This window comes from Schistocerca americana, chromosome 4, assembly GCF_021461395.2.
Source record: "Schistocerca americana isolate TAMUIC-IGC-003095 chromosome 4, iqSchAmer2.1, whole genome shotgun sequence".
NCBI classification, from domain to species: domain Eukaryota; kingdom Metazoa; phylum Arthropoda; class Insecta; order Orthoptera; family Acrididae; genus Schistocerca; species Schistocerca americana.
In genome coordinates, this window is record NC_060122.1 from 225,820,148 (window position 1) to 225,845,872 (window position 25,725).

The window sequence follows — 25,725 nt, forward strand, 5'->3', positions numbered from 1 at the left end:
TAATAAAGTTCAGGTCTACTAGATGGTTGTGGAAAATTGCAAATTACTGAAAAAAATGGTGCAATACTTTATAAACTTAAGGAGATATGTCTGCCTAAAACCTGAAAAGTACAACTTGTGGAAAATTGTGAATAAAGATTGGAGTCATATTAAAATTTGCCTTGAAATATTACTGAAGCATAGTCTTCATCCTGCTGCAGTTCTTAAGCTTAAAGCTTCCTCCTCTCATTCTTTTTCGAAGTTACTACTTCATTGGGGAATTTATTCTGATCATGTTAGTGTCCATAAACTTCAGCAAAAATAATTATGGAATTAATTTATTTGGATAACATTACTAAGATTTTACATTATGTACAGGGTTATTACAAATGATTGAAGCGATTTCACAGCTCTACAATAACTTTATTATTTGAGATCTTTTCACAATGCTTTGCACACACATACAAAAACTCAGTTTTTTTAGGCATTCACAAATGTTCGATATGTGCCCCTTTAGTGATTCGGCAGACATCAAGCCTATAATCAAGTTCTTCCCACACTCGGTGCAGCATGTCCCCATCAATGAGTTCGAAAGCATCGTTGATGCGAGCTCGCAGTTCTGGCACGTTTCTTGGTAGAGGAGGTTTAAACACTGAATCTTACACATAAACCCACAGAAAGAAAGCGCATGGGGTTAAGTCTGGAGAGTGTGGAGGCCATGACATGAATTGCTGATCATGATCTCCACCACGACTGATCCATCGATTTTCCAATCTCCTGTTTAAGAAATGCTGAACATCATGATGGAAGTGCGCTGGAGCACCATCCTGTTGAAAGATGAAGTCGGCGCTGTCGGTCTCCAGTTGTGGCATGAGCCAATTTTCCAACATGTCCAGATACACGTGTCCTGTAACATTTTTTTCGCAGAAGAAAAAGGGGCCATAAACTTTAAACCGTGAGATTGCACAAAACACGTTAACTTTTGGTGAATTGCGAATTTGCTGCACGAATGCGTGAGGATTCTCTACCGCCCAGATTCGCACATTGTGTCTGTTCACTTCACCATTAAGAAAAAAATGTTGCTTCATCACTGAAAACAAGTTCCACACTGAACGCATCCTCTTCCATGAGCTGTAGCAACCGCGCCGAAAATTCAAAGCGTTTGACTTTGTCATCGGGTGTCAGGGCTTGTAGCAATTGTAAACGGTAAGGCTTCTGCTTTAGCCTTTTCCGTAAGATTTTCCAAACCGTCGGCTGTGGTACGTTTAGCTCCCTGCTTGCTTTATTCGTCGACTTCTACGGGCTACACGTGAAACTTGCCCGCACGCGTTCAATCGTTTCTTCGCTCACTGCTGGCCGACCCGTTGATTTCCCCTTACAGAGGCATCCAGAAGCTTTAAACTGCGCATACCATCGCTGAATGGAGTTAGCAGTTGGTGGATGTTTGTTGAACTTCGTCCTGAAGTGTCGTTGCACTGTTTTGACTGACTGATGTAAGTGCATTTCAAGCACGACATACACTTTCTCTGCTCCTGTTGCCATTTTGTCTCACTGCGCTCTCGAGCGCTCTGGCGGCAGAAACCTGAAGTGCGGCTTCAGCCGAACAAAACTTTGAGTTTTTCTACGTATCTGTAGAGTGTCGTGACCATATGTCAATGAATGGAGCTACAGTGAATTTATGAAATCGCTTCAATCATTTGTAATAGCCCTGTATTATGCCATGAGACCAAGATGCTGCTGTGTTTGATTATATTTTTATGACAATAAGCCTATTTGGCGTGATAGACATCAAGTTATATCAGGTGATCTTTGTCTGTATATCGCTATCTTGGTTGCTGTCACTACTGTATAAACTTGCTTCTTTGATGTTGGTGGAGCTACAGTAAATGTTAAACTATAGCTGGAGCAGTTATTTCTGAAGTTTTCCAATTGTGAAAGTTTATTTGATAGTGATCACTGACTGACTGTCAGTTAATGTCATTATGAAATAAACTTTCATAATTAGGAAACTTCAGAAGTAACTGCTCCAGCCGCAGGTTAATACGTCATCCACCAACATCAATGGAGTCAACTTATTCGGTAGTAACAGCAACTAGGACAGTGATATCATATGGACATATAGACTACCTGATGCAACCTAACAATGGCAGTGATGCTGAACAGGGCTATTGCAACGAAAATATAATCAAACACTGCAGTGTCTTGGTCTCGTAGGCAGAATATGTAATTACTTAAAAGAAATTATCTGCCTAGCAATAGGATTCTACTTTTAATTCATCAATATTGATAAAATTGAGAGGGGATTTTTACACCATTTCATAATAAATTGATTATAAAAGCATTTTCTTTGATAAAGGATGTGGTGAAATGTAAACACTGTGAGGGTGTATATTGCCTAAAAGTAACTGGACATAATAAATAGGAAGGGTTTAGGATCCACTACAAACAGCAAAACTGTTAACTCAGATTTTAATAACCCCTGAAGAACTGATACAGAGGTTTTCTTAATAGTGTGGACTGCTTTGTCTGTAAGCTAGTTATCTCTGAATTTCCTTTTATCGAATTTCTTGAGGCAGGCTTTGTTAGTAGCCTATTTATTACATAATAATGAACGTCTAAAATCACAAATATCTATAGCATATAGGCAACAAACTTCTAGTGGGATGTAAACAAAACACTTAAAAGTGAAAATAAACAGGAGTGAAGATGATCATGTACAGATGTTGGAACTGAGCAGTGTGTTGTCAATGTAAATATATGCCAAACAATTCCTGTTTTTCAAAATAATAATTTTTCAGTAATTTAAATAAAGGGAGCATGACAATTTAAATGACTGTTACTTTAAAATTTAGTACACAGTGGTCATTCCTCATTCTAATTCTAGTAAAGTATATATCAATGTAATCTAGCAAGATTATACAACTTAATGATGTTATAAAAAATTTGATTTTTCAGTCATTCAGCTGTAATGTGTGTCATAAGACAAAATGTGGGAAAAATTTGTAATCCCATACTAAGCGATCACCAATTGAAAATACACGAGATAAGAAACTGTGCGAAGATCTCAAGATATTCGCCCATCGTATTTTACATGCAGTTTTGCATAGAAAATTTTTTTGTGATGACACGGATGTTAACCTTAAAAAAAATTGAAATATTTTTGGGAATTTATACATACAATTCCATTTTGTTGCTCTAATGTTTCATAGATGACTCACGGTTTCTTTGTCAGATGGTAGACATGAAACAACAATTGAAACGGAGGATGACAGTAGAAGGAAGTATGCCAAAGAAAACAAACAAATGCAGGAAAAGTTGTGGGTGAAATTTTATTGTATTCTCACAATGTGACCCTCTGATTGTGGGCACAAGGGCGTAAGTTACCAGGAGATGTTAACTCACTGCACAATAAACTGGATGATGCCATTCGGATTAAATATATAAAATATGTCAAGAACAATGTTCGAAAAATAAAAGAACATGGTGTCTTAATTCTCGTATTTGCTCAGATCAAGAAATTTTTGAATATTCCATGTTCATAGTAAAAATTTAATTGTTCCAAATTTTGATATTTGAGCTTATAGTTTCCCACTTTCCAAAGAAGCTGCATTTATCATGATGATCACGTTTTTGTAACGTCCAATAAGTTCATGTTGTTTAATGAAGCTTTGGTACCCATGTCTTAGCTCACCTCTTTGTGCTGTTTCAACATTAATTACAGCTATCTGGCAACATAAAAGAATTTGTGTTAAGTGAGAGTATCAACAGGATTGAATTCTAATGCTTTCTCTTCAGGGTTCGTGGCTCAAAATTCGTTTGCAGTTGCTATTATTCTTGTGGTTCAGGCTTTCCAAGTTAGGTAAACACACTAAACAAAATGCTAATTGCTAATCAGTCCATTTTTTCTTGTACTCACATTTTGTAAAAAAAGGCTTCAGAGAAAATAAATTTTCAACAACTAACAGTACAAAAATCTTGATGGAACAAATGATGTACTTTTTATACGCAGTGAAACTACATAACAAGGCAACTGGTGTGCTTTCATCCTTTATATAGACTGTTTTGGGATGCAAACTTTTGAGAACTACTACTTTTTGAAATGATTGACAAATTTCAAAATAAAAATGAATTAAAATGATTAGGTAAATAGTGAAATTAAAATTTAAATGCAACAAAACTGTGGTATTTATCATGTAATTTAAATTCTCTTTTGTGATAGAATATTCTAAAAAAGGTTGATTTTTATTTGTTAATATTTTCAAGAATACCGGTTTAATTGATAAGAGGCGAACAAAAAGTTTCCATTTGAGGGCAACGCTGCAGTATGTACGCAATGTAGTATGACTCTGAAGTGGTTGTATAAGCACTGACATGCAGGCAAGGGATTAGTGCCACGTTTATGTCTTTCCAACATGCATGCAGTAAATGCAGAAACGTGAACTATGGTGGTGATGTTACCAAATGTGTCCAAACGGGACTAACATGCTACTGAATGAAAAACACCGGTAGACATTCATCGGAGGACGAAGAATGTGTATGTAGCAGCATGTCAGTTGAAAAACACTGTTTTGGAATGGTGTGCTAAGTTCTGTACTTAATTAAAATGCATGTCCCCATATTGCAAATGTCCTAATGCAGAAATTAAGCCCACTCAAGTGGGAGACACTTGATCACCTGTCCTATAGTTCTGATCCTTCCCCAAGCAATTATCCCTTCAATACCTTAAACAAGGCCTTGGAATGATGACAATTCCTGTCAGATGAGGATGTGCAGCAGGTAGTTCTTCACATATCAGGACATAATTTTTTTACCAAATGGGATCTTAAATGCGGAGCACCAGTTGGATAGTTGTCTCAATAATCGTGGTGATTTTGCTTCATTGGCATATTGATTCTGGACTGTACTGCCTTGGAATGGAAACTTCTTGATCACCTTTTATATTTCCAGTGAATTTCTTCACATTAGTCCATTCAGGAATGTTAACATAAAGCAATTAATAATAAATTCTTGTTTCCTAACCTTCCAAACAAAAATTTTTCACTATTTTGTGTTATGTACTTGTCACTCTGTACTTAGATGAAAGTATAAAAGAGAAACCAACAGTAGTTAAAATAATCATGAACTGTTTCTCCCTTTTATTGTTTTCCTCAAATGAAATAAAGACACTCTTTGCATAATACATAAACATAGTATTTCTTGCACAAAATTGTAACTAAAATGATTGCTCACATTAACCCATTAAGTCCCAAATTAATTTTTCCTAAAAGTTGAAGTTTTTATTCCTTAATTGTAATGTACATAGTGTATGAACCATAATAATTACTAAAATAGCCAAAGAATATTTATACATGCTGATATAATGGCCGTCCTCAAAATAGGATGCTGGGATCTAACAGTATCGTATAGCATGCTAAACTGTATTCAAGTCTTAACTATTTATTTCTTGTGAAATGATACAACACACTTAACACACAGTGTTACATGGCATTTAACACAATATGTTTTTGGTTTCCCGTTGCATTTAGCTCTTACACATCTTCTTTGCATGCTTCTTTTGTCATTCATATGACCAATTCCATCAAACCTGATGTCTGGTATCACTCTCAACTTACTTGATGGGTATTCCATTGGACGTCCAATATTCGACCTTCCAGTGTCCAATTTCAGGTATGCAACAGCACGTCTGAAATCCAGTAAATCCAGTGCATTTTTCCCATGTATTAGTCTGTAGAAGAGACAGGCATTTATGAGGGCCATTTCCAGCATACGTGTAAATAGGACCCAGTACCATTTTTTCCCTCTAATTACCATCACATATTTTCCAACTAAGCAGTCGTGGTCAACACCTCCCATGTACACGTTATACGACTTCAAAACGGCAGGTTGTTGCACTTGTCTTCTTACTTGCTTGTCTACTGCACCGCGTAGCTGCTCCCAGAGGTCCAACTTTGTCAAAATTTGTACCAATTCTCACACATCTGTTGCCGTGGCCATCGAACAAATAAGACTTCACCATTCCTGTCGAACTGGTAGTCGTAGTTTCCTCGAACTGTCTTTTTCAGTTTGTTGCTGCTCAGTAGTGGACAGTCACCAGCTCGATTCTCTCTGACAGTCCTAGTCGCTCGAAAACGCAAATTTCTCAGATGAATCAGAAGATCTCTACTAGTGAAGAAATTGTCAAAGTACACAAAATGATTCTAGAGTGTTTCAATGCAGTCCAGCATGTTTAGGACTACTCTTGATCCCAATAGTAGGTCATCCCTTGCAGTATCTTCTGGATCCTCTCCACTGTATAAATCAAATTTGAAACAGTAGTCACTTGCTCCACAAAGAGACCACAACTTATATAGCCAAATCTAATAGGCTTGCCTCGTATAAACTGTTTCAGCCCACTTCATCCATAGTATTTGACAATCATTTCGTCAATTGACAAATTTTCCTCAAATATTCCAAATTTTTGAAAAGATTCATTTATCATTTTCAACTGTATTATTTACTAATGGGTAATATACTTATAAATATACTTACATAATACGCTGTACATTTCAAAGTAACTTCATATCCAAAAGAGGGGTCGTTACCTCAGCAACAAAATCTGATAATATTACCACGTTCTAAAATGAAAATACATCAGCAGTAGCAGAGTTTTATATTCGAACGTGCAGCAATACAAATAACTGAAATAACACAAGTCCCAGTGTCCTATTTCGAGTACACTAAATTTTATAACAATGGAAAACAATGAATATAACTCCAATTGAGCTAACAATGCAAGTAGTTTGAAAGACACATTGTTGACTATAAATAATCACAAAAAGATCTTTGCCACATATTTCAAATATTACTAAATTGTCGATAAAGTAAATACCTGCAATAACGAAAAGTGTACCTTAGTATTCAATAATCAATTAATGGTAGGATTTATTTCTTTTAATTCCCTGTAAGCATACATTTATTATAAAAAGCATCAACAAATGATGTAGAACAGTAATAGTTGCAAATTAATAATTTATTGTGTAGTTATAAATAAATATGTGCTCTGTCCTCAAAATAGGACACTGGTACTTAATGGGTTAATTGCTGTCAGGTTAAGGTAATGTTCTTTCTGCACTAGCCAAATGTATTGTGTAATAATTCATCTATAAAACTAATAATCTAAAACTGTATAATATGATAAAATCTGTTTGGTATTGATCTCTTCATTTTATAAATTTAGATCCTTTCCTAATGCATTACAAGCTGTGGGTAAGTTACAGATAAATTTTGGTTTGTAGTGAAACTGCAATAGGCGATAACTGTGCTATCAATGTGATATGTGTTTCAGGGATGTCAAATGACCAAAATTATATCAAATTGGTTCTGCTGTATTGTTTATTCAGTGACAAATTTCCTCAAGAAATAATTTTGAAACTGAGGTGTATTGTTTTTTAGAATTGGATGCAAATGCAACATGAACAAGAAAATTTGTCTACTTTGAATGTTGCACACTTTTGTTAAAAGAAAACAAGTGACACATTGATGACAAAGTTATGTATCTGACAGTGTGTAATGATGATGGAAGATGTGGGGAACAGCAATGAAGTCAATACAGTATCTAAGATCCTATATTAGTGTGATCAGTGTTAAATGTTCCAATTATGAAAATGCTTTGAGCAATTTGTTGTACATGATAGTCTTCTGCAATAACAAATACTTCGTGTGCCACAAGTCATTTGATTTTTCTTTTTTTTTTTCTTCAGTCACTAAACAGTATAAAGTATAGCTCCATCTCGCTGTCTGTTTTCAGCTTCAGTAACATGTTTGGTTTTGGTATAATCTATCTAAAGTCAATACTGCTGCCTGGAAACTTTGCTTCCTTTGGTTCTCAGTCCTCTCTCAAACTTCATTCATTTTGTCACTTGCAATTTTTGTGTATGCTCTTCACTCACATCATTTCTGTTGGTAACACTCATCATAGTTTCAAAGATACATTCCATACATGGCTTAATGAATTTTCAGTTTGGCATTATGGATTCATTCTGGCAACCAACTTCACTGGGAAGGGTATGTGTATGGATCTGTCTTTTAGGGCGTCTGTGAAAACCAGAAATTCACCTTAGTTGTAAGTCATTATCAATTCAAACATTTATTATTTAAACATTTTTGTTGTATGTATGCCCACCTATTGTTTGGTTAGTCGGTTCATGTGTCGCCCCCCCCCCCCCCCTCCCTCCTTTATTCCCCAACTGCTCACATTTCCCCTGGGAGATGAACCTTAATTTTCTGTTTTTGTTATAATAATGATGATTAATTTTTTTCATTTACCAGGCTGAAGTTATTGACAAATCATTGGACCTTCTGTGGGAAAAATTCACCTCTTTGAAATTACAATCAGAGGATGAGGAAGTTGACAAAAAGAAACAAAAGACTCCCCGGCGCAGTGTTGATCCACGCCAAGTTTTTAAATCTTCAATAATAAAATTTGCACTTCAGCAGAAAGCTGTAAAGCAGTAAGTATATATATAATAATAGTTCTTTGCTTTTAATGTGATGAGTGCTGACAACTACACTGTCAGTTTAATCTTCTTCCTGGTTAGTGTGAGCATACAAAAAAAGTAGCAAATTTGCATGATTAGAATCATACAGGAACCACTGAAAGAAAATTGTCATTGTGATTAAGACTTTAGGGAAAACTTACTGATTATATTGTATAATGACAGATAGGATAAGACTAGCGACAAATTCTCAATAGGATCTGGCGTTAGAAAGAAAGGTGGGTTAAGGTTTGTGCTAGGTGGGGTGAACCATATGACACATGGAACAGAGTTATATTGCAAAATAAATCTTATCAAGTTAATATTGTGCACATAAATTGATTAAAACAGTGTTACTTATTAGCTTTAGATTCTGAGATATTAATGTACATGAATTCCAGTACACAACACCACTAATGTATATAATTTATAAAAATATTTTAGTTTCTTGCACTCGCTGCTGTTTAAAATTCTGCATAGTGCTACAAACTAGAACATTTCAGTTGGGTTTGGTTCCAACTATTTCTTTTGAAGTGTAATACTACAGCATGAAATAACATTTTAAAAAATTCAGAGTGTCAGAATATATTTTTTCATCATTTATAGTTTGCAGAAGACACTATAATTTTTTTCAAATTTGTTTGTGCCCTAGTCTATCTAAAGTGAATTTATGTGAAAGGGGCAGTCAAATAAAACAGACTGATAGAAAAAAGTGAGTAAACTGTTTATTTCAAGAGTAATTGTCATAACTGTTAATACAATTATCCTACTGCAGGACAAGACAGTCATTGCATTCAATGAAAAATGTTTGTGGTTGCCTTTGGAACGATGATTGAATCCAGATGTGCACCTCTCATCCAAAGCAAATTAAAGGCCACGAATGTCTTTCTTCAGGGCTCCAAAAATATGGAAATCATGTGGGGAGGGAGGAGATTGGGACCTTATGGAGGACATGCAAGGGCTTTCCAGCAGGGCGGGAGGGGGGGGATTAGTGGGGGCGACATGTGTTGCCAAGCTGCAGAAGTTTCGCTGGAAAGCTGTTACTCATCCACCATACAGTTACGATTTCTTCCCACACTTTCCATATGTTTGGAGCTGTGAAGAAAGACATTTGTGGCCGTCAAGTTGTTATGTATAAAGAAGTGCCAACTTGGTACACTCTTGCTCCCATAGGCAACCACAAACATTTTTTTCATTAAAGCATTGACTGTCTTCTGACAGTGGGATAAATGTATTAACAGGTATGGCAATTACTTTTGAAATAATAAACGGTTCATGTACATTCTTCCACCTGTCTCGTTTTCATTTAATTGCCCTTGTATCTTTAGATGGTTGTATTTGTGTTTTTGTGAACTTTGTTTTCCTGGCATATACAGTGTTGGAGTAATTTATGGGAAAGCAATAGGGTGATTCAGTAAAACACCACTGATATTTCAACATCACATTCCTTTAATTAGTTATTTTAAAATAGTTTTTAAATTACCCAGTGATACTGCTGCTGCAGCGGCTGACTCTAGGAGGAAAATCTTATTCAAGCATGTCCAGGTAAATGCTTGTTGAAACTCCTAGTTCAAAGGAGAAAATGAACTTTATAGTTTTTGTGCGGACATTGTACAGAATGCAGAAAGACAAGTGCAGGGGATGTTTCTTATTCGAAGGCTTCCTATATTGCTCTTGCATAATTTGTACATTTGTGCCACAGTAAAAGTTTTGAACTTTCTTTTACATTGCCTGTGATTCTTGTTGATGTATTGGCGCACACAGTTACAGCCAAGGCCTTATTCATTCTGAATTGCCATGTGTTTAATAAGCTGCTATTGGAAATGAGTTGCCACTATGATTATCACACTTAAGTATTTAAGTACAAGACCTGCTGAAGTGCCTTCGCCACAAGCCCTGGAGAACAGTGAGTGCACCTGCTCCAGTCTGTAGAAAGGTTTCATGTTGTCCTGGCTGGATTATGGGTGCCAAATATGTGGATCACGATAATGTGCAGGTTTGAATCTGATTAATGCAATGCCCTATGAGAGCATTCAGTGCCTACATACAGGGCCAACCCAGTAACCAGCCTCTGCTTTGGCAGCTGCTGTTGCTCTATTTGGTGGCAACTCGTAGTGAGTGAGGTGTATTGGTTCTTGTCTGATTTTTGATTGCCCATGGACCAGTGCTCCACCATATTGTGAGAATCCAACAATGGAAGTGAATTTTACAAACCCCTCAACAAAAAATAATTTAGAAACTAGATTTGTGTCACCAAATGCCTTCTCCAATGAGAGCAACAGACTGCTGCCCCGGATCCGTAAGATGTTCATAATTGTGTTGAAACTAGTTAATATGGGTGGGACTGTACTCAGAAGTATGTTTAAAATTGAGATTTTGAAATAAATTTTATGACCATTTCCATCCATATGCCCATTAGCACCAATGAGTTTTGAAGGTACTGTGGAAGTATTATGCACACAAGAACAGTTATTTGCCTATTTCAAAACAAGGTACTTGGTCAGCCTCAATTCAGATTTCAAGTGTCTCTTCACAGAACGTGCTATTATCTTGAATTCAGGAATCAGATTATACAGAATATAAATGACAAAATACTGGTAATTGGTATTTTCTGTGGCTTGTCAAAGTATTTATTGTGCTGATTATTCTTGCCATAAAGAAGACATGTTAAGTCACAGATAAGCACACTTGCACAAAGCTTTCAGCCACATCCTTCATCAGTAAAGAGATACAGACACACACTTCGTATGCACAAGCAAGCATACCTCATGCACACATGACTGCCAACTCCGGCAGCTCATGTCCGAATTGGCATTTGGGCTTGAGCTCGCTCTCTCTCTCTCTCTCTCTCTCTCTCTCTCTCTCTCTCTCTCTCTCTCTCTCTCTCTCCCCCCCCCCCCTCCTCCCCCCCCCCTCCCCCCCCCCCCCCCCCCCCCCCCCCCCCCCCCCCTCCCCCCCCCCCCCCCCCCCCCCCCCCCCCCCCCCCTCCCCCCCCCCCTCTCTCTCTCTCTCTCTCTCTCTCTCTCTCTCTCTCTCTCTCTCTCTCTCTCTCTCTCTCTCTTAATTGTGCCTGTCTGCGACTTAAGTAGCAATCTATCTTTTCCTACATTGTTGGTATTCCTACGTGAAGTTTCCATTGTTTTGTATGATTGTTCTCCTAGATAAGCTCAGATATTATGATGTTAACTTTTGCTGGTATTGGTGTTCATTCTGACTGACTAAAAGATTGGACAGTGTGCGAGTAAGAAAAGGGGGTGTACACAACAAATCTTCATTTGAATGATTTGAATGGGGAGTAATCGCTACTGGTGTACCAAAGGGATCATTATTGGATCCATTCTTGATTTTGATAAATAATAGCTATTACGTATCCAAGAAGCAGAAATAATTCCTTACTGACAATGCAAGTAGTATAATAAAGTGTAATGGAGAAACTTCAATCCTTGAATATACAAATAAAATTTTTTGATAATAACACATTCTCTGCAAATGGACTGCTGCTGACTTTAGATAAACATAATACAGGGTTATTACAAATGATTGAAGTGATTTCACAGCTCTACAATAACTTTATTATTTGAGATCTTTTCACAATGCTTTGCACACACATACAAAACTCAAAAAGTTTTTTTAGGCATTCACAAATGTTCGATATGTGCCCCTTTAGTGATTCGGCAGACATCAAGCCGATAATCAAGTTCCTCCCACACTCGGCGCAGCATGTCCCCATCAATGAGTTCGAAAGCATCGTTGATGCGAGCTCGCAGTTCTGGCACGTTTCTGGGTAGAGGAGGTTTAAACACTGAATCTTTCACATAACCCCACAGAAAGAAAGCGCATGGGGTTAAGTCGGGAGAGCGTGGAGGCCATGACATGAATTGCTGATCATGATCTCCACCACCACTGATCCATCGGTTTTCCAATCTCCTGTTTAAGAAATGCCGAACATCATGATGGAAGTGCGGTGGAGCACCATCCTGTTGAAAGATGAAGTCGGCGCTGTCAGTCTCCAGTTGTGGCATGAGCCTATTTTCCAGCATGTCCAGATACACGTGTCCTGTAACTTTTTTTTCGCAGAAGAAAAAGGGGCCATAAACTTTAAACCGTGAGATTGCACAAAACACGTTAACTTTTGGTGAATTGCGAATTTGCTGCACGAATGCGTGAGGATTCTCTACCGCCCAGATTCGCACATTGTGTCTGTTCACTTCACCATTAAGAAAAAAATGTTGCTTCATCACTGAAAACAAGTTTCGCACTGAACGCATCCTCTTCCATGAGCTGTTGCAACCGCGCCGAAAATTCAAAGCGTTTGACTTTGTCATCGGGTGTCAGGGCTTGTAGCAATTGTGAACGGTAAGGCTTCTGCTTTAGCCTTTTCCGTAAGATTTTCCAAACCGTCAGCTGTGGTACGTTTAGCTCCCTGCTTGCTTTATTCGTCGACTTCCGCAGGCTACGCGTGAAACTTGCCCGCACGTGTTAAACCGTTTCTTTGCTCACTGCTGGCCGACCCGTTGATTTCCCCTTACAGAGGCATCCAGAAGCTTTAAACTGCGCATACCATTGCCAAATGGAGTTAGCAGTTGGTGGATGTTTGTTGAACTTCGTCCTGAAGTGTCGTTGCACTGTTATGACTGACTGATGTGAGTGCATTTCAAGCACGACATACGCTTTCTCTGCTCCTGTCGCCATTTTGTGTCACTGCGCTCTCGAGCGCTCTGGCGGCAGAAACCTGAAGTGCGGCTTCAGCCGAACAAAACTTTGAGTTTTTCTACGTATCTGTAGAGTGTCGTGACCATATGTCAATGAATGGAGCTACAGTGAATTTATGAAATCGCTTCAATCATTTGTAATAGCCCTGTACATGCAATTCAGTATTGCATAAGGGTAAATCAATAAACAAATATCCTAAATTCTTAGCTGTTTATATTGACAGGAACCTCATTTGGGAGTCGTTAGATTTAATGTCTAAGCTGTCAACTTCTGGATTATGGAAAAAGCGCAACTGAAGATAAAAAAATCATAAATGTGACTTTCTCCCATTTTCATGCGTTAATGTCTTCTGGAAACGTTGTGAAGCAACTCATAACTGAGGAAGAATGTGTTTGTAGCATACTATTGTGAAATAAGACTAATATATGGTGTCCACCCTAGAACTTCTTGTGACTCTTAAAGTAGGACATGCTGTTAACTACCTCCATTTGAAAGCAGAATGGTGCAGCTGGTTGATAGAATGGAGATGGCCTGTGCCATTTCCTTTTGACTCCTCCAATGGCGTGTTATAGTAAGTGGTACAGACATATAACTGCAAATAAAGAAAAATTGACTATGTAACTCACCTTTTTTTCCCAGGATGAGAGATATAACTTTGAGTGCACCTCATATCTTCCAACTCATTTTCATTCATTTCCTCTTTCATTTCTATAATAAAGTTTTAAAGTTCATTTCCCTTATACAGCCCTTTTATGCATAATTTCACTCTTTAGTGTGCCCTTCTTTGCTGACTACTTGCTTGCCATCTGAGCTCTTATTATTCATACAGATGCTTGTCTTATTTCCAAAGATATCTAATTTTGCTATAGGTAGCCACTATCTTTCTCATAGACATGCATGTCTCCTCTAGCCATTTCTGCTTTATCGCTTTGCATTTCCCATCAATCTCATCTTCAGATATTTTCCCTATTGCCTGCTTCATTTTTAAATTTTCAACTTTCACTATATCGTTTTATCAAAGGACTCCTGCTAGATCTTATTTCACCTGTTTAATCCTCTGCTGTGTTTACTTTCATCTGTCAAAGATAACCATCTTTCTCTGTTGTATTCTTTTCCTCAGATTGTCAGTCATTGCTCAACTCTCCATTTGAAACTCTCGACAACCATTGGTTCCTTAGACAAATCCATGTCCCATCTCCTTAATTTCCTACTCTTCTACAATTCCATAGTTTTAAATCTGCAGTTCATAACCAATTAATCACGTCAGAATAAAGATCTGTCACCGCAAATGTTTAAAATCTGGTTTGGAAATCTGCCTTACCATTACGTAATCTGTCCAAAATCTTCTGGTGTCTCTAGCTCTCTTCTGCCTATACAATCATCTGTAATTGTTCTTAAACTAGATGTAAGCAATGATTACATTTTGCTCTGCGCAAAATTCTACCACATGGCTCCAGTTAATGTTCTCTCATTCTTCCTTCTTTCTACTTTTGAAGTGATATACATTTAATTATTTTCTACCATAACTATCTGAATTTCTTTTACCTCCCCATACATTCTTGCTATCTCCATCTTTCGAGGTATGAGGTAGTTGGTATATTTATTTGTATTACTGTGATGAATCTGCTTCTGTGTCTGTCTTGGCTACAGTAATGCATTTACTAAACTATTAAGAAAGCTTGACTTGCATTCCTATTTTATTACTCATTAATTGTACTCCTGAGTTCCCCCTCGTTGATTTTATGTTACACTGTATTCACCTAACCAGCAGTCTTTGATTAAGAGAGCAAACATTCCACGCTCCAGCCTCTAGAGCACCAGATGTGTTTCGTCTGATGACATCCTCCTGGGTAGTCCCTGTCAAGCAATCTGAAGGAGGGACTCATTTTACCTCTGGAATATTTTACTGAAATGGATGCCATCGTCATTCAACCATACAATAGAGCTGCATGTCATTTGGGAAAAGTAACTGCCGTAGTTTGCTGATATTCACAGCCATATTGTCAATCATTCAGAGTTTTGCCCCCACAACTACTGAAGAGGCTTCAGGAACTATGTTAGTTTGGTCTGTCCACAGACACTCCTCTGAAGTGGTTCCACTTACAGCTCAGCTGGCTGTATCATTCATGCATGTTAGTCACCCCACTGCAGCAAGGTCCATAGTTTTGGGTGAGGGAGGCTCCCTCCAGATGGTTTTCATTTGGTTATTTCATCCTATAATTCAGAGGCTGTTAAGTGTGCTTCTTACTTTGTATCATTCATCTTTAAGATGATTTGGTTTTCGGTCCATTTATTTATACAAATGAAGTGTTACTTAAACATCCTAACTGAAAATTTGTAGCTATTTTTGTTGCACAGAATTCTCATTTCATTAAGGTCACAAGACTCCTTTGTAGTGATGAATGCTCGTCTCACTGTCTAGCTTCAGATTTTGTGATCTTACAGTTTCTTGTTGCTATGTCTTATCAATGTTGATTGCTCAGCATTTTGTTGGTGAATGCTGTCCTGCTCTTGCCTGCTTCAGTATTAAAATTTTGAAGTATGGCACTAGTTGTGCTCTCTGAAACTGAAATAAAATTAGCTTATCTGTTACTCCTGTCATTACATGTTCTGATTTTCATAGCCATAATGTTGTGGAGTGCTTCCAACCTGAGACATTAGTACACTCAGTGTTGACAATGGAAATGAGTCAATTCTGCTTGCAGGTCTGGCCTGAGGGGTTCTCCTCTTAACACTTCTAAGTGTTGACATTGGCAGTCCTTGAAAAGTGCTGATATGTTGTTTTTATTTTATTTTTTTATTTACGCATCAAGTTCTGTGGGACCTAATTGAGGAGCAAATCTCCAAGGTCATGGAACGAGTCAGTATGTGAAATTACAACATAAAAGTTATAACAGATAAAAATTAAATGTTCATGAACCCGAAAAAAGTCAATCCATAGGTTTACGTAAACACAATCAACAATACAAGAAGAATCAGCTTAATTTTTCAAGGAAGTCCTCGACAGAATTGGGGGAGTGACCAATGAGGAAACTCTTCAGTTTGGATTTGAAAGCGCGTGGATTACTGCTAAGATTTTTGAATTAGAGTGAGAGGTCAATGTCAAAATACCCAGATTTGTGAACAGGGGTCAACAAGAGGTTTGTGAAGTTCCACTAATTATTGCTCAAACCATCTGTTTCTCTGAGACCAATAATATCCTTTTAGAATCGGAAGAGTTACCCCAAAATATAATACCATATGACATAAGCAAAAGAAAATAAGCAAAGTAGACTAATTTTTGTGTCGAATGATCACTCACTTCGGATACTGTTCGAATAGTAAAAATGACAGCATTAAGTCTTTGAACAAGATCCTGAACGTGGGCTTTCCACGACAGTTTACTATCTATCTGAAAACCTAGAAATTTGAACTGTTCAGATCTACTAATCATATGCCCGTTATGTGAAATTGAAATGTCAGGTTTTGTTGAATTGTGTGTTAGAAACTGCGTCTTACTGTGATTTAGCATTTATTTTCTACAAGCCATGAACTTGGGTCATGAACTGCACTCTTTGAATCCAAGCCAATGTTGCACAACATCCTTTATGACCAAGCTAGTGTCATCAGCAAAGAGAAACATTTTAGAGTTACTTGTAATTCTAGAGAGCGTATCATTTATATAAATAAGGAACAGGAGTGGCCCCAACACTGACCCTTGGGGGCATCCCTCACTTGAGTGTACCCCACTCAGACCTCACATCAGTCATTCTCAACATTGTGAATAATGACCTTTTGCTGTCTGTTGCTAAAGTAAGAAATGAACAAATTCTGGGCTACTCCTCATGTTACGTAGTGGTCCAACTTGTGGAGCAATATTTTATGATCAACACAAACAAACACCTTAGTTAAATCAAAAAATATGCCTAGTGTTTGAAACCTTTTGTTGAACCCATCCAGTACCTCACAGAGAAAAAAGAATATTTTCAGTTGTTAAACGACTTCTAAAGCCAAACTGTACATTTGATAGCAAATCATGTGATACAAGATGATAAATTATCCTTATGTATACAGTCTTTTCAGAACTTTTGCAAACACTGATGGCATAGAAATAGGTCTAAAATTACCTACATTATTCCTTTCTCCCTTTTTAAAAAAACGAATTTACTACTGAGTACTTTAATCATTCAGGAAACTGACCACTCCTAAAGGAAAAATTACAAATATGGCTAAATACAGGGCTAACATGTGCAGCACAGTACTTTAATATTCTACTAGGCACTCCATCGTAACCATGAGTCCTTAGGCTTCCATCTAGCGTCCACTCAGGAGCTAGATGTTGCTCGACCCGCAGCCCCTATGGAAGTTGATCAGGCTACTTCGCAATCGGTGGCGGCGAGCGCTTTTAAGGTGTGACCTATCCCCTCCAGGTTCTTTCATGTCTTCACAGTCGGATACCATTATCCTTCAATGGAATTGCTGTGGTTTTTTCCACAACCTTGCTGAGTTGAAACAGCTTTTGTGCCGCTTCCCTGTGACTTGTCTGGCCCTACAGGAAACCTGGTTTCCTGTTCGGTGGACCCCCTCCCTCTGTGGCTACTGGGCTTACTATAAGAACAGTGTAGAATACGACAGGGTGTCTGGCGGTGTCTGCGTTTATGTTCTTGCCACTGTTCCTAATGCCCCAGTGCCACTTCACGCGGCTCTCAAGGCTGTGGCTGTTAGAATCCGGCCAGGAATGGAGCTTACCATCTGTTCCCTCTACCTTCCCCTGGATGCGGTTGCCCCTCTTGCTGACTTGGTTGCCTTGTTCGCCCAGCCCCCCCCCCCTCCCCCCCCCCCCCCCGCCATTCCTCCTTTTGGGGGACTTAAATGCCCACCATCCTTCATGGGATGGGGTCCAGATCTCGGGCCAGGGTAGGAACGTTGAGGCTCTCTTGGCACAGCAGGACATTTGCCTCCTTAACACTGGTGCTCCCACATATTTTAGCTTGACTCATGGCACATACTCGGCCATTGACCTCTCTCTTAGTAGCCCAGGTCTTCTTCCATACCTCAGTTGGAGGGTCCACGACCATCTCTGTGGTAGCAACCACTTTCCTCTCCAGGTTTCTCTTCTTCAATCCCAACCTCCTGACCAGCTGCCATGATGGTCTCTTCGTGGAGCTGATTGGGCAGCCTACACCTCAGCTACTATGGCCATTACTCCGTTTCCTGGCGACATTGATTTGGCAGTGGACGAGGTCACTATGGCCATTGTTTCTGCTGCCGAGGCAACTGTCCCCTGTTCTTAAAGTACCCTAAGGTGTAAGTCAGTCCCTTGGTAGACACCAGAGATTGCAGAAGCTATCCGGGACCTCTGGTGAGCCCTGCAACGACACCGGCGTCATCGTTCCCTAGAGAATCTGGTTGCTTTTAAACGGCTGCGGCCCCAGGCTCGGCAGTTAATCTGGCGGAGCAAACAGACTGCTGGGAAAGATATGTTGCCACCACAGGTTCTGGCACCTCCCCATCTCAGGTGTGGTCGCGGGTTCGGCGCATTTTTGGCTTTCGCCCTCATGCGTCTGTCTCTTGCCTTTCTCCTCGGGGTACACTTTGTACTGACCCACTCGCCATCGCTGAACATCTGGCAGAGTACTTCGCTCGTAGCTCCGTGACAGCAGGCTACAGCGCAGAATTCCGCGCCATTAAAGAGCAGGCTGAGCGCATGCAGTTGTCATTTCGTACGCACTGTTAGGAACTATACAACGCCCCGTTTAGTAAATGGGAGTTCCAAAGTGCACTTACAGCTTGCCCCGATACCTCTCCAGGTCCAGACCGAGTTCACAACCAGTTTCTTCGCCATCTCTCGGTGCACTATCAGGGTGAATTACTCGCCCTGTTTAACCGCATCTGGACGGAGGGCGTTTTCACAACTCGTTGGCAGGATAGCGTTACCATCCCGATGCTGAAACCTGGTGCAGATCCGCTGGTGATTGGTAGCTATCGCCCTATCAGCCTTACCAACGTTATCTGCAAACTCCTGGAACGGATGGTGAGTCGGCGGCTCATGTGGATCCACGAAGCTCGGGGCCTCCTGGCCCAGCAACAAGGGGGGGGGGGGGGCTTCCATCAGGGCTGCTCAGCAATAGACAATTTAGTCTCGCTAGAGTCGGCTATTCGCACAGCTTTTACTCGGCGAGAACATCTAGTTGCTGTTTTCTTTGATCTTTGGAAGGCGTACGATACCACCTGACGCCATCATATCCTTGCTACACTGCACGAATGTGGCTTAAGGGGTCCACTTCCGGTTTTTCTACGGAATTTTCTCTCCAATCGCTCCTTTCGGGTTGGAGTTGGCACTTATTTTAGCTCTGCTCATATTCAGGAGAATCATGTCCCGCAGGGCTCGGTTCTCAGTGTTCTCCTCTTTTTGGCGGCGATTAATGGTCTTGCGGCTGCGGGGGGCTCATCAGTCTGTTCCTCTCTATATCCCAATGACTTTTGTCTTTATTACAGTTCCCCAAGCATCAGTGTTGCTGAACGGTGGCTGCAGGGAGCTATCCGTAAGGCACATTTTTGGGCATCCAACCATGGTTTTCAGTTCTCAGCCTCTAAGACCCAAGTGATGCATTTCTGTCGTCGTCAAACGGTCCACCACCATCCAGAGCTCTACTTTGCCAATGAACTCCTTCGTATTGAGGAAACGCATCACTTTCTTGGCATGCTGTTTGATGCTCAGCTCACTTGGACACCTCACCTTCGCGAGCTTAAACAACGGTGCTGGCGGCACCTCAACATCCTTCGCTGCCTCAGCCACACCATTTGGGGAGCTGCAAGAACAACCCTCCTACAGCTGTATAAGGCCTTAGTCCAGTCCCGTCTTGACTACAGGAGCGTGGTGTACGACTCAGCAGCACCTTCAAAGTTGCAGATCCTCGACCTGATTCTCCATTGTGGCGTCAGACGGGCGACAGGTGCCCTCCGCACTAGTCCGGTGACTAGCCTTCTTGTAGAAGCTGGAATCCCTCCCCTAAGATTTTGCCGACAACAGTTGCTTGTGTCATACATCGCCCATGTCCATGCTTCACCCCACCACCCAAACCACAGGCTCCTTTTTCCATCTTCTGCACTCCCCTCACCACGATGGCAGCCTAGGTCGGGTCTCCCGATCGTGGTCCGCATTCGTTCCCTTCTCTCGTCACTAGAGTCCTTTCCCCTTCCTCCATCCTTCCAGTCCTCTTCTTGTACCCCTCCTTGGTCCCTCCCTCACTTGCGGCTTTGCTTGGATTTGTCCTGCGACTCTGTCCTCTGTTCCACCTACCAGTCTTCGTCAACAATTCATTGCTCTTCTTGCCTCGTATCGCGATGCAGATGTAGTCTACACCAATGGTTCTGTGGTCGATGGATGCACTGGGTTTGCTATCATCCACGGTGACTACGTTGAGCAGCATTCCCTGCTTTGTGGCAGCAGTGTTTTCACTGCAGAGCTGGTTGCTCTTTATGATGCACTCGCTCACCTTTCCTCCTGACCTGGGGAGCCATTTGTCATCTGCAGTGACTCCGAGTGGATTGCAAGCACTCGACCAGTGTTTTTCTCGGGACCCTATGGTGCGCGGTATTCAAGATGCTGTTTTTGCTCTGCCGAGTGTGGTCATTGGCGACGTTTGTGTGGACCCCGGGCCACATCGGCATTCCAGGAAACGAACGTGCCGATCTGTTGGCCAAGCAGGCCACCATTTCGCCACCCCTGGAGCTTGGTCTCGTGGAAAGAGACCTTCGGTCAGCCCTACATTGCAAGGTCCGTGATATGTGGAACTCTGAATGGTCTGTCTTGAACTTGCCAAATAAGCTCCGCATGGCAAAGTCGTCCACGGACGTTTGGAACTAATCCTTGAGGAGCACGCATAGGGTCTCAGTTGTTCTCTGCCGTCTCCGAATTGGACATAGGCGGTTGACCCACAGCTATCTCCTTCGCTGTAAGAATCCGCCCAAGTGTCGCTGTGATGCAGGGCTGACAGTGGTCGATCTTCTGATGGACTGCCCCCTTTTAGCCCCCTTGCGGCAGTCCTTTAATTTAGCAGCTGCACTTCCTTTAATTCTAGGTGACGATGCCTCTATAGCTGACTCAGTTTTCTGTTTTATCCATACAGCTGGGTTTTATCACTCATTCTAGTGTGGGTGATCTCACATGATTCCTCAAGCTACACCTACTCCAGCAACTTTTAATTGTGACGTGGATACCAAAATAGTGTCTTTTATGGTAACAAGTTGTGTTCGTACCTCTATCAACGCTTTCCAGCTGGAGGTTCTTCGTTTGTTGGTGAGTGGTTGACCTTTTACCAGATTCATCAACCACTGTAGTCTATTTTACTCCAGTCAACTATTTGCTCTGCTCCTTTTAAGTGTCCTCTATTTCGTGTTATTGCGGTGTTCATTTTAGCTCTGTACCCCTTGGTGTTCCCTCCCTCTGGGTGCAGAGGTTACGCTTTTACTGTATAGGCCTTTTACGAGTATGTCTGTTTGAAACAGGGGGCTGATGACTTCGATGTTTAGCCCCCATCAAACCCCAAAACCAACCAACCAACCTTAGCCTTCAGTGATTTAATTATTGATTCAAACCCCCTTGTCTGTATCACAGAGGAGTATTTCAGACATCAATCTCAGAAAGGCATTTGCCAAGAAAGTTATATGATTCCAAGAAAGTTATATGATTCCCTGTAGAAACTAAATTTTTGTTTAATTCACCAGCAATGCGCAGAAAATTATTGTTAAATACTGTACATATATCTGATTTATCAGTAACATAAATATTTTTACTACGAACTGACTTTATATCGTCGACATTGTGCTGCTGACCGGACAGTTCCTTCCCAAGTGATCATATTGTTTTAATTTTATCCTGTGAATTAGCTATTCTATTTACTTGCCACATTCTCTTTGCCTTCCTAATAATATTTTAAAGTATCTTACAATACTGTTTGTAATGGGCTACTGTAGCTTGATTGTGACTACTTCTGACAGTTTGATATAATTCCCACTTTGTTCTACATGATATCCTTATCCCATTAGTCAGCCGCCCGGGCTGCCTATTACTGCTAGTACCCCATTTAGAACATTGTAATGAAAAGAAACTCTCAAAGAGCATGAGAAATGTGTTAAGGAAAGCATTGTATTTATCATCTATGCTAATGGCACTATAAACATCCTGCCACTCTTGTTCCTTGGCAAGGTTTAAAAAAACTCTATTGCTGTTGGATTAACTTTCCTACATAGTTTGTAATTATATGTGACATTTGTTTGAATACAAAAGCCTTTTAGTGTTAAAATATGTGCGTCATGATCAAAAGGCCATTCACCCTTTTACTAACAGAATGCCCATCTAGTAATGAAGAATGAATAAAAATATTGTCTAAGGCTGTGCTACTGTTCCCCTGCATTGTAGTTTCAAAAAACACAATCTGTATCAGATCATATGAATTTAGGAGATCTACCAACATTCTTTTTGTTGTGTTATATATAAAATTTCTATTGAAGTCACCACGTACAACCAAGTTCTAGTACTACTTACAATGTGAATCATGAACCCACTCTAGCTTGAGCAGGAATGGTCTGAAGTCAGAGTTAGGGGACCTATAAACAACAACGATTAGAAGTTTAGTTTTTTTAACGTATATAGCCACTCCTCCACCCGCAAGTAACTCCTTGAAAAACTGCCAGCTAATCTGTATCCTGGTAAAGGAAGCATCTGAATTGTCAAATTATTTAAGTGGTCCTCAGACATACCAATAATTTCAGAGTCAACATCTATAAGCTTATCTCTAATACCTCTTATATTTTAATGAAATATGCTAATTCCTTCTCTATTTGAAAACATGACATCCTCTGAACGTGAGCCCTTAGAGTAATATATTACCCGTGCTGGATCTTTTGAACTCCTTGAGTGTTAATGATTGTTGGTGAATAAGCCAGCACTTGTGGCTGGTTGTTATGCATTGACAGTAGTACTGCATGTGAGGAAAGGCATATATATATATATATATATATATATATATATATATATATATATATATATATATATATATATATATATATATATATAAATAATTTTTTTTTAACTAAACCCATATGCTTATATCCAGAAAGATCACTGATAACCATACTGTTGTGATCTATAATACCACCCTCTTAAACCATTACAGAATAATTCATACAATCAGTGTTGAACTTAACAGAGTTTTAGAAATGACAACATGGTCACCTTTGCCTACCGTTATAATTTGTTTCACTATTATTGCAATTTTGGTCCTCTGATGTTAACAAATGGTGTACTGTCACAATAGAGATTTAAATTGTATGAACTGTCAAAAGAATGGAGATATTTACATAATTTGCACCTCTGTTGTGGAATAACTACTTGTCGCATTCTTCATTTGAAGAGAGTACACAAGGTGATATACTTGTCTTCTGTTGATGAATTTATAATTTGATTAGTAGTTAGAGGGCTAATAGTACAAGTTAAATAATAATTTTGTATGTGAAGTAGTAGTGGAATTTTCATATTGAAATATACATTGCTGCTGCTGCTGCTGCTGCTGCTGCTGCTGCTGAGAGGCATCATTTGGATGTAGAGCTTCATGTCTTGGTTTCAATCTCTCAAAGTTCGTTTCGTCTCTCCATCACATCCAGTGTAGATGTTCAGGATTTACCTTAGTGTGTTCATGCACAACATAGTGTTCATTAACCATATGCCGACTTGGTCAAGTACTAGTGTTGAAAATTACTTCAGTGTCATCACTGGTAGCATGTTCTCTTCATTACATTTGTTTCTCTCAGCAAGTGAAGAAATCTGATTTAAGTTTGTAGGTATTAAATTTTTACATTGCATCTATTTTTGTAGAGTAACATTTTCAATTTTATTGTCTATCTTGTAGGGACACATTTGTCATCTTGTTAAGCATGTTAATGTCTTGTTTGTTTACAAAGTTATTTATATTGCAGGCTGAGTGCTGACCTTGGTGTGGAGCCAAAATCTTTGCATTATGTGGCAACTCCAGTACGACGAAGCACCAGAAAATCAAATAACCCGTACAAATCCTCATCGGTAGTTTGTGTTGGATCTTTGAACACATTGCAGCCTGACGTTCGTGATTCAGTTGTTTTTGTATCAAATACTGCATTAACACCTAAAGTCTAAGTTTTTATACTGATTTACAGTTTGACCAACTCCCAATATGCTTTTTTATGTTTGTAATGAAATATTTAAATTTTTATTTTTATCATGTGTTATGTCTGCATCAGATGCATGAAAACCATAATTTAACAAGTATGAAAATGCTTAAATGCTATTGTAATGGATCAGACCATGTGAAATCAACCGATGGCCTGATTCCTGACAGCCCAGATACTGATAATTTTTTTCTTTACAGGAATAGAATAAAATTACAAAAATCAAACTCTAAGTAGCGGTTCAACTTTACATTATTGGTTGATTTCACACAGAATGACCCAATGGTGGACTGAAAGTGGGCTTGGGGAAATTGTCAGCTAATGAGAATAATATATTCAGAAAAATTTTGTGCTGTTTGTGTTAAGAGAACAAATTCAGTGAGTTCTCAGAATGTGTGGAGATAACTGTAGTATGAATGTGTGTGTACTTTGTTTTTGTTACTTGCTTTAGATGGGAATATTATTAATGTTGTAAATAGTGTTACTCAGTTTTATAGAAGTAATTTAGTTTTGCTAATGTTGTGTATTGTGCATGTGGAAATAATTTTATGTTAGAATTTTGTTGCCCTTTTTTAATGACTACATCTCTAATATGGATGCAAATGTCAATATTGTTTTATGGGCCGAACACTATGGAGTACTTGGAAATACAAAAACATTACCTGTAAAAATTCATCTTCAATAACTGTTTTGTAAAACGTTGTAACCATTGCTTTACTTCTGTATCAAATTAACTTACAATAGTTACTTTTCAGCTTAGGTTATCAATTGTAAATGTCAATCAAACAAAGATCGACAATTCAGAGTTGCTAAAATGGTCAGTATGTAATATAAATTTAATTTTCATGTATTTAAAACACTAATTTCATATAGTATGTAAAGAGGCTTGTAACATTATCTGTACTTGTACTACTGTAAATCTGTTTTCTGATAATGACTCATTAAAAATGACAGTCACTTGATTTTTTAATTTTTGAGTTACATAATATATACTTAACTCTTTAATGGGCATGCACAGAAATATGAAGAAAAATATTAATGTGAGGACTGCACTTACTTGTCATCACCGATTTGTTCAAATTTGTTATATGCAGAGCTTGGCCTGAACAGGAAGCAATAAAAGTGTAAGCTCCAGGTGGTCAAGCATTCAGAAATACAGTATTTTTGTGGTACATTGTCATTGGACTAAGCAAAAGCCAGTCATGTTTGCATAGTTTTCAAGCAGTGGTTGAGCAGGTAGAAAGATAACAAAACAGTGATTCTATATCTATCTATCTATCTATCTATCTATCTTTACTGCAAATATACCATAATAATGCTCAATATTATTTAT

General features: G+C 39.2%; 1 protein-coding gene across 1 annotated transcript in view; it reads left to right on the top strand.

Annotated features, from left to right (window-relative positions):
* Positions 1–25,354, top strand: part of LOC124612593 — a 105,920-nt gene extending 80,566 nt beyond the window's left edge. Inside the window, exons 9-10 of the mRNA XM_047140876.1 lie at positions 8,287–8,468; positions 24,165–25,354. Coding sequence (XP_046996832.1) covers positions 8,287–8,468; positions 24,165–24,360 — 378 coding nt within the window. The 3' untranslated portion in view covers positions 24,361–25,354. The remainder of the gene's footprint in view (positions 1–8,286; positions 8,469–24,164) is intronic.
* The last annotated feature ends 371 nt before the right edge of the window (positions 25,355–25,725 follow it).